Raw genomic sequence first — 10,176 nt, 5'->3', positions numbered from 1 at the left:
AAATTCCTTCGTAAACTGCAAATGCTATTGCAAGGCCATAAGATGGAGGAGATTACCGTTTCACTTGGCTATACAAGGAAAGATAAAGACGGATATAAAAATAAATGTACGTACCTACATGTAGATAAGTATAAATAGAAAGGGAGAGAGGAAGGAAGGAAAGGGAGAAGAAGTAGAAGCAAAAAGGTGGATGACGAAGTAGAGTGAAACTTGTTGATGAAATTATATCGCTGGATCAAGCGGTTCACACACGTGACGATGTTCGTAATTCTGAACAACGCGACGTTCAACTTCGATTGCGCCATACGAAATCTCGTCTAATATATAGGGTCTTAAGAAAAAGTGGGCGATAATTACGAGGCGCGCGAATCTAGATTGATATCAAGACGATTGAGAAAGCGAGGTTTTCTATTTCGAAATTTATATAGAAATTCATTTCAGACTAGAAATACTCTGGTACTCCCACGACTTCTCTCTATGGGCAAGCAAACGACCACGGTATTTTCGCTCTTGCGCTCAATTCCGCTCGTTCGTCAAGTGCAAGTGAAAGAGAAACGAAGGTTGATTTGATTTAAGCGTTATGCGATTATAACACTGCCACGTCTAATATCGAGGTTTCTCTGGTCCTGAGCTGATGCCAGCAGAAACTGATTCCCGATGTTTATCTCTGACGAAGCTAACCGCGACGTCTTTCTATTCGACACGGCTCGCGTCCAATACGTCCTTAACGGTGTTAGACGCAGCAGCGTTAAGCGGAACGCTACAAAGTGTAACGAAGGGCACGTGATAGGATACGATCGCATGATTATTTTTTAACACCTCGTAAACGTGGATGAACCGATCAGACGTAATTTCAATGACGATTAAGAAGAGCTGATCGCGAGAAAGATAGGGTGGGTTTTGAACTCGTGGACGTTTGTGAACACAGATGCCTTCCTTGGTCCTGTTTGCGACTACGCGATCGCGCCAGTAGCGCGATACGCGGGCGTATGGCGTATTCCTGTCTTAACGGCGGGTGCTCAGGCCGAGGCATTCCGTCACAAGGGCGAACACTATCCAACGTTGACCAGAATGATGGGTTCCCATCGACTGGTAGGCGAGGCGCTCAAACATATCTTGAAGCGATTCGAATGGAAGATCGTCGGACTTCTTTATCACAATCACGAGATGGCGAGCAGCCGCGGCAATTCCGAGTGTCACTTCACTCTGGGTGCCATTTTCACGGCCCTCAATCAGACACCGGTTCACAAAAACTTCAACCAGGAGTCGAGTACCGTCGAAGATTATCGAAACTTGCTCACCTTCCTCGCAAAGTCTGTCAGGAGTAAGTTGAAACCTATGCCTAAGGCCTCTCGTTCAGATTGCTTCGAGTAACGTCGATCTCCTTTATTCGTCTGACCGTCGTTTTTCTTGAAACGTTTTTCCAAATTTCGACTTTTCTGTCGCAGTAAATTTATACGCGCGAGGCAGCAGAACACGCTCGTTACATTCGTACCGTTCGAGGATAAATTATTTTGAAATTTGAAAGAAAAATGTCTGAAGATAGAAGATAGAAACAGAGCGATACGAAGTTAGAGTACGCGGGCTCATAAGTTACCGTGTAAGTGGCTGCGATATGGCAATATGAAGAAAACGCTGCATGGAGGCTCCTTTTGCTCGCGTCTAATCAGTCATTTACTGACTGATCGTTCGTTGATCGTTGTTACAATTACGTATTTATTATACTAAGCTGGGTGCGTAAATTAGACGAGGACACAAGGGACCTTGGTGCAGCGTTCTCTTTCTATTTCTATACGCATCGCGCACTCTATCTTTGTATCTTGACGTATAAGAACGTGAAAGGTTGAAAAATAAGAGACGAGCACGCGTGTCTCCCTATTCGTTGAGAAGAATACCCATCTTTGATATCGATATTGTAAATAATGGCGTGCGGGATCCCGTAGGGCTAAAATTTTGAATGGACCTTATTTCGGTGCGCGAAATACGATGGTTGGAATTGGTAGAGTGTCTCGTCACGTAAATATCATAGCGAGGACGATGGAAAAGTAAAAAGGTTTTTCTTTGTTTCAGTTGTAGTAATGTGTGCCAATTCGACGACCATCAGAGAAATTCTTTTAGCTGCCGAGCAACTCGGAATGGTCGATTCCGGAGAATACGTGTTCTTCTCCATAGAACTTTCGTCCAGGTAAGCTCGAAGAAACAGAGGAAAGTAGAATAAAATGTAACGGGCGGATAAAAAGGAACATCAACGTTTTTTATATCTCTACGATACTATTCAAAAGCATCTGGACTTTGGTGTCGGAATCGAGATCGACTGACAGGGTAAGGGTCACGAGGGGACCGACCTTACCCTTAACCTTTCACCCTGAGGGTGTGGGCGAAGCCTTGGGCGAAGGTTCGAGCGAGGATTTGTTTCGAATTTTGCAGGGCAATTTCACTTCTTAATACGTTCGAGACTTCCTTTTGAACAAACTCTGCCAAATAATGAAAAGTCTTTTTGCCTTTGTAATAAAAAATGAGGGAAACTAATCGATGGAGGAATAAAAAAAAAAAACGGTTTAGAGGATTTTTATTGAAAACTACGTTATGACATACACGGTATGTCATCGAGTATCCGCGATAATCTTGATATTGGATCACCACGTGACGTAACATGTATGTCATGCGAATAAAATAGCGTTTTAACTAAAATTTCAAAAAGATAAACACGCAAAGGGCAATGATGTTTGTTTCGACAGAGAAAAAATTATACAATGTGTATATAATAGATATAAACATTATTTATACTTACATAAACCAGAACAAACACGCGCAGGAAATATGACATTTTTACTGAAACACGAAGATATATTCGAACATATAGCTAAACGAAACAAATTTTTTTGAGTAATATAAATCATTCTCGAAACACTCTACCAAGCATAAACCTGGATTATCTCTGCAGCCACTGCAAAAATAATTAGCACTTTTCCCTCTCCCTGTCGCGAAATATTTCCTGCATCTCTTTTTTTGCACTGAAAATACCAATGACATATGTGTTGTGGTCCGTCATTGCTGCGAGATATTGCATGGCATATACCATGCCATCGGTTTCGAATTATTTATCATTAAACTCGATCTATCGCAGTCAGGAAAATATGTACATATATGTCGGAGATGAAAGAACATCGGGGCCTTTCCTTTGGAATTTTTGAGAAATCCCCAATACTTTGGTCTAGACTTTTTATTATAATTTTATTATACTTAAATAATAAAACTTAGAGGTAGTTATTTATGATTTAATCCGAGTCTGTTTGTCCGAGATTTATGACAGTAGGCTTGGGTCCGAAGTGACTAAACAAAGTCGCTAAACGTAGTCGCGGTCATGGGATAACGTTTTTACCTAACTGAGGTATGGACTATAGCTCTTCTTCGAGATATAGTTGACCCGAGGGGTACAGAGAGGTACAGAAAAAAGTACATGAGTGAGTTCCACTTGGACTGTGGACAAGTAAGTGCAGCTCCACTTGTACTGTGGACAAGTAAGTTCAGTTCCACTTGCACTGTGGACAAGTAAGTTCAGTTCTACTTGGACTTTGGGGAAGTAAGCGCATTTGCCATCCTGTTGACCGTGGATTCGTTATTGAACCTAAGATTATTGTCATTAGGATCTCGAGTATCTCTAATCGCCACAGCTAATTGTCAAATTCTGTTCGTTAAACGCCCTTAACCCCAACGATAACTCGACATATATATATTTATTTTCCAAAGTTTCACCCAAATCGAAGCCAGACCGTTCGCGATCTTTCTTCGAAAAGATGCCTCGAGAATCAAGAACGATTTAAATAACAGCGAATAAATCGAAAAAAGCGAAAGGAGAAACGCCGTTGAGCATTGTTCGATCGTTTCAGCGACAACAACTCGAGGGAACCATGGAGGGTAGAAACCGACACGGAAGAAAGGAACGAGAAGGCCCGGAAGGCTTATCAGTCGCTATTAACAGTCACCGCCCGAACTCCCGATAATGCCGAATATTTAAACTTCTCGAGGGAAGTAAAAAGTCTCGCGCAAACCAAGTACAACTTCACATTTGGAAATAATTCGGTCTCGACGTTCGTAACAGCATTTTACGATGCAGTGCTGCTTTACGCCCTTGCACTTAAGGAAAGCTTGCCGGAATATCCAGACGGAGTGAATTTGGACGGCGGTAATCTTACCCGAAGAATGTGGGGTAGAAGCTTCAGAGGTGCGGCCACGATTTTCTCTTACATTATCTTTCCGCTTCGCACGCTTCCATCTTATCCAGTTTCTCGACTCACCAAGGACTAAAATGTTAATACGTTCATACAACATTTTACTTGTAATTTCTTTCTTCTCGATTTACATCATTGAATTTTATCGATGAATTTTCTTTCAACGCTTAACGTTATTTTCGTTATTAATCCTTTATCAAATATTGTAAAATTATGGCGTGTTGATTCTGATATTATAGAAACTGCGTTCTCTATAACAGAGCGGACCTTCGTATAAGGTGGCTTTCTTACGTTCGTTTGTAAATTATGCTACTCTACTTGGCCCGAAAAACATTTTTCTTTCTTACATTTCCCTAATAATGCCACGTTTACGCAACTTTTACGTGTTGTTACTTGACCCTTATTGGCCTAATTGTTACGTATCAACGATCATCGAGTCACACGATGGACGCGGATCGCTCGGTTACAGGTATAACCGGAGATGTGAATATCGACGAGAACGGCGATCGAATAGCGGACTATTCTCTTCTCAACATGAACCCGGAAACGTCCAAGTTCGAGGTAAAATATTTGGCCGTGTAAGACGCGCGCCTCTTTGAAAACGAGGTCACCGAGAATATCGTGTGTGTCGTAGATCGTGGCTAATTACTACGGTGCCAATAAGACGTTGCAATATATAGCCGGGAAGAGGATTCACTGGTCAGGTGGCCGATCGGAACCACCACCGGATACACCTACTTGCGGCTTCGATGGCTCCCTGTGTCCCGACAACTGTAAGTCATTTGCATCTCGGTTCATAACTTCGCGTTACTATGTTAAAGAGATACATCGCTCTGAGTTTGTTAAAGTTTCAGATGCGTAGAATATTCTACCAGCTTATCAAAATTCAAATTTCCCATGGAGTTACAGGGATCCATTATTCAAATCTATTAAAGCAGAATATTATCTCAAATCTTGTGTCGTTTTCTTCTTGCGACTATGTTTTCCGACCTGACCAGGTTCGCCAGGAAACGATGATAAAACTCTACAAATTTCGAGGAGACATTCCACACAATCTATTCTACGATTTAATCCTGGAGATCTGTTCATCTTAGTAACTAGATTTTTTGGAAACCTTTAAGATCGATGGCGCTTTTGGTAAAAGATTTCTCCTCTCCGATCTGCTGCCATTTCTGTGATCACCGAAATTTGTCGAAAAATTCTAAGCCACGATTAGAATCTATCATATAAGAATCAAGAGGGATTTCTTTGTTTTAAATTCTCCAGTCCTCGCCAGAAGTAGCTAGCTACCGATGTTTATCATTTTGTAACGTACTTCCCCCGGCTTATTTCTTTTTTTTTCTTTCGAATCGGAGAGTAAATTCAAAAGTGACATTAACATCGTAATTTCTCAGAAAAGGGAGTCGGAAATTTATTTTTAGACCACTCAGGATGGATATATCTCTTTAAGTAAAATTTCCTCTAAGCGTTAGACGTACGTGTACGAACAACGCTTTCGTGTAAACATCGAGATCTTTATTATAATACGAAACGTATATGTGCATATGTACTTTACATCTCAAGGCGTTTCAAAGGAAATAATATTGTCCGAGCTTTTAATATTATTCATGAACATTCTGACGTTAATGGGAAATTTTACCTCTACGCGGTTCTCATGCTTCGTATTTTCGATTGTTTTTCTTCTTTCTCCGTAGCTCTGCCAGGACACGCTATTCTCTCGATGGTGTTGAGCTCTATCGTCGTCGTTCTCGCCGTTGCTTCGGCCTTCATTTACAGGTAAGCGCACCATGATTAATCGATCGCTTTTCTATCTCCGATCACGAAACAGCACTCGCCCTCGTTCTCCTACTCTAGTAATCCTATTAATTTCAAGATCCCTAGAGAAATCGCGAATTAGCAAGCGGGTTAGAACGCCTTTAAACTCTCACATACTAAACAGGGTGTTAAATGGATCAACTCGCCAGCTGAAAAGCCAACGAGTTTCCGTACAGCTCTCTCCAAATCGACTATCCGAATCGTTGCTCAACAACTACGTAATGGAAAACGTATCTCTCTATTTCTTTCCTCTTGCAGGCATTTTAAACTCGAAGCGGAAATAGCCTCCATGACGTGGAAGGTGCAGTGGCACGACATTATCTTCGTACCGAATGCAAAAACGCGAGGATCCATGTATTCGTTGATTGCGAACAAGATGCGCGGTAGTCAACTGGTGAATATGAAATATTCTATTTTTTCATTATATTCGTATTACGACGAAACAGCGCGTAATTCTTATCTACCGTTGGTCACAAGTACCTAGACATTTATTCCAAATATTTTAAAATATATGGGAGATACGATTGTAGAATCGACTAGACGTTAAAGTGATTAAAAAGAGAGTAGATGTATAAAAATTTTGTTTGCACACTTTTTATGTTGTAAGCAATTTTATCTTATACTGAAAATGTATTGCTATTTATCGGTCAGCTGACATCTCGTTCATACTTTATAATATTTTATATATTATTTTTATATATTTTATACTTTATATATATTCATATATAAGCTTCTCGCTTTAATGCAACGATCAACATCGTTATCTATATGCTTTGATATTAATGGTTTATTCTGAAAATGGTGTAAATACATCTTCCTTTGTTTTGAAATATTGAAGTGTTTGCGTGTCCAACGATTGAACAATTCCGATGAGATCTTCTCAGTTTGTCCGGGTTTCTATCTGTTCAAGTAAATGTAAATTTATCGAACAAATAGTTTCCTTGGAGATTTTTTGGTGTCAGGGTTCAATGATGTTGAACTCGCGTCATCACTTTCGAAATTATTGAATCGTACGATTCGTTAAATTTCAATTATTTAGAATTTATGTTTTATGCTTGAATTCGCTTTTGTTTATAAATGTCTATACGATAAGTTTCTACTTCGATACAGCCCGATATAAATGTAATTAATTTAATAGTAATATAAACATAATTGCATTTAATTACAACGATCTAGTTCAATAACAACGATGGTTCGATAAATGCAATAACAATTTACTAGTATATTGTTGAATCGCATTTAAACAGTTAGTTCACATCCATATCTGCGATCGTATGTTAGATACAGAAGTTAGGATTACATTCGCTACACCATTTGTTTTTGATTATTATTGCTACCTCTACTGTTTAGTCTCTGAACAGGCTACAGTTTACAGGAAATGGATTTACGCCACTTTCAAAATAAATGATTATGTAATTCCGGATATTAACGAAGTTTCGATTGATCAAAACACACGAATATTTTAAGATTTAAGCAATAAATTGTTCGTAAGTAAAAAGTTCACGTTGAAGCACACGTGAATTTTTCATTCTCTCAAATTTTTCAAAAATCAGCTCGCACTGTTTTCAAAATAAACGGTCCATTTATTTCAATTCGCGGATCTTCCAGAGTTTACACGATTTGAACAAGACTTTTATCGGAAATTGAAGATCTGGAAAAAAAATATTTTATGCTTCTTTCCGCCCGTAATACGGAAGGGATGTAGCACTCTGACGAGAAAATTCTTTTTATTTTTACCCTATCTTGGGTGGGAAGTAGGATTTTCCTTCGTGTCAGAGATGTTTGAGAAATATTCGCGGGATGCATCTGCACCAGAGCCAACTGCAAACGAATCAAACCAAAGCGAATATCTCTCTTTTTCATTACAGACTATATACTCGGATGAAAACGTCAGTTTACCAGGTGGAGTAGATAGAAACGTCTATGTCCCAACGGGAATTTACAAGGTTCGACCTTACTGACGGTAAAGCGACGCGTCTCTAGATACTTTATGCGTCACCTTATCCGCATATATGTATACACAGCCTTTTATTTTTCACTTTTCTTATTTTCTTTCTTCCTTCTCCTCCCTTTCTCTTTCTCTCCCATTTTTCCATTCCTTTCCTCGTTTCAGTTCTCTTTCAAACTTCTTGCTTTAAAATTATTAACACGGTCGCTATCACAGTGTCTTTGCATTATATTTCCGTGTAACGCAGAATGCAATTTAGATAGGAATGTCTAAATGTATCTGTTATCTATGGTCTTTCTAAATATATCTTTGAGGCAAGATTGCATGATTTAAAGGGGCACGTGTAACAAATGTTATTTTCACGGTGATTATTTCATAAGATGACAAGGTTGTTGATATTTTTTAGCACTGAACTATATATTTTTCTATATACCAATCGAGCCGCTCTTTTATCCTCTATACGAGAGTGTGAAAGTATTTGTGTCCGAGAATGCTTAGTTTTAAAGACTTTGAAGCTTAGGACTGAGTCCAAGTAATAATTAAAGTAGCTTGAAAATTAAAAAAATACACAGACAGGTATTTATCTATACTTTCTTTTCTGTGACTTTTGTGTATCATGTCGTTAGCGAACGTGTTAATCGCAGTACTATAAATCAAAGTGCGCGTAAAAATGAATTATCTTTGAAGATAATACATGTGTGTAATACGATTTGTCGCAGAACTCTAAGGTGGCCATAAAATTGATACCGAGGAATAAGGTGGAAATCTCGCGGCCTTTATTGCTCGAATTGAAAAGGGTAAGTACTCGTTTCCATTGGGAAATTTCTCCAACTTGCAACGAGATACGTGTGGATTGAAAAAACGAACGACAAGTTTGTTGAAAATCGATTGATCTCGTTGCAACTACGAGTATTGAAACTTTCTCTGTCGTTTCGTATTTCAATCACCACGTGTGACATAGTTTCGTAGGACAGACGATAAAGCTTCTGTTCTGTTCGCACAGATGAAGGACCTGCAGCACGATCATCTAGTACGGTTTTATGGCGCCTGTGTCGATCCTCCGCATTGTTGTCTTTTGACTGAATATTGTCCAAAAGGATCGCTTCAGGTTCGTCTTAGATTTATATTATTCTTATTAGATTTATAGATCTTGCGAATATAATGTACATGTATCGTGTTTCTCATTCGGTAGCCATCGTATGAAAATATTCTATTGGTTCCATTATCTGTCCTGTTATACCGTTTGAAAATAAACTTTGCGCATTGATGTTTCCTTATTAATTTGGACATGGCAGGTTCTATCGAATAATTAAAAATCCGATAATACAAATAGCAAAATTAACCGGAACGACGATCGAGAGATACGACGGCTGTAAACAAGGTAGATACATTTCAACCTTGTTACACGATCGATTAAATCTTCATTGAATTCTTTATGTAGAGCATGTAGAGTTCTTTGCAGTTTACGGTGCCGAACAAGCTTAATAATTCCTTAATAGCCTGTCAGATATTCCGTGAGTCTGGTAATACTCGTAAACGGCAGTTCACAGGGACGTAATAAAACTGCGCGCGCGGACCGAAGGTTATTCGATAAAAGAAGTTGGCCGTTAATACATGTAGCTATCTGATAGCGGACATTTTCCGTGCAATTGGTAGGAGGCGATTAACTTAGTCGAGTCCGGTGGAGCCTCTCATCCATAGCATGCATTTGTTATCGAGCTCGATTAAAAATTTAATCAAAGTGCCGAGATTAAAGTTTACTTCTTCCCCTAAACCATTCGACTCGACCCGACGAATAAATTCCGCTCCGACTTTCAACGTGTGTTCGTCGATCTTCCGCGACAGGACATATTGGAAAACGATCAGATCAAACTGGACCGCGTGTTTCGAGGATCTCTCATCCACGATATCGTTCGAGGAATGGCGTATCTTCACGCGTCCGAGCTGAAGAGTCACGGCAACCTCAAGTCCTCCAACTGCGTGGTCGATTCGCGGTTCGTCCTTAAAATTGCGGACTTTGGACTGCACGAGCTGCGAAGGGCGAATTCCAGCGAGGAAGTTGACAAGGATAGTTACGCTTATTGGAGAGGTGAGTGCTCCAAGATCAGATCTACGTAAACTGCGAATTTTTACGAAGAGAACGAGAGAGATGGAACCTACGTAGTAGCAATGGCAATTTCT

The 10,176-nt window shown here is 39.6% G+C and overlaps 2 protein-coding genes across 7 annotated transcripts in view; one reads left to right on the top strand and one right to left on the bottom strand.

Moving 5' to 3' along the window:
• The window catches only part of LOC100644461 (proclotting enzyme), a 36,351-nt gene that overhangs the window by 9,220 nt on the left and 16,955 nt on the right, over window positions 1-10,176 (bottom strand). The gene's annotated exons all lie outside the window — the stretch shown is intronic.
• Window positions 1-10,176, top strand: part of LOC100646484 (atrial natriuretic peptide receptor 1) — a 37,249-nt gene that overhangs the window by 14,229 nt on the left and 12,844 nt on the right. For 5 of the 6 annotated variants that reach the window (XM_020866840.2, XM_020866839.2, XM_020866842.2 and 2 more), the window contains 11 exons: window positions 929-1,324; window positions 2,071-2,185; window positions 3,891-4,225; window positions 4,702-4,793; window positions 4,867-5,005; window positions 5,927-6,008; window positions 6,306-6,441; window positions 7,916-7,993; window positions 8,715-8,792; window positions 8,999-9,103; window positions 9,841-10,084. In XM_020866840.2, the coding sequence (XP_020722499.2) occupies window positions 929-1,324; window positions 2,071-2,185; window positions 3,891-4,225; window positions 4,702-4,793; window positions 4,867-5,005; window positions 5,927-6,008; window positions 6,306-6,441; window positions 7,916-7,993; window positions 8,715-8,792; window positions 8,999-9,103; window positions 9,841-10,084 (1,800 nt within the window). The remainder of the gene's footprint in view (window positions 1-928; window positions 1,325-2,070; window positions 2,186-3,890; window positions 4,226-4,701; window positions 4,794-4,866; window positions 5,006-5,926; window positions 6,009-6,305; window positions 6,442-7,915; window positions 7,994-8,714; window positions 8,793-8,998; window positions 9,104-9,840; window positions 10,085-10,176) is intronic. The other variant, XM_048412660.1, reaches the window with a different exon arrangement.

The sequence above is a fragment of the Bombus terrestris genome, chromosome 15, assembly GCF_910591885.1.
Source record: "Bombus terrestris chromosome 15, iyBomTerr1.2, whole genome shotgun sequence".
NCBI classification, from domain to species: Eukaryota; Metazoa; Arthropoda; class Insecta; order Hymenoptera; family Apidae; genus Bombus; species Bombus terrestris.
The sequence above is the reverse complement of the archived record's forward strand: the minus strand, read 5'-3'. Positions and strand labels throughout refer to the sequence as shown.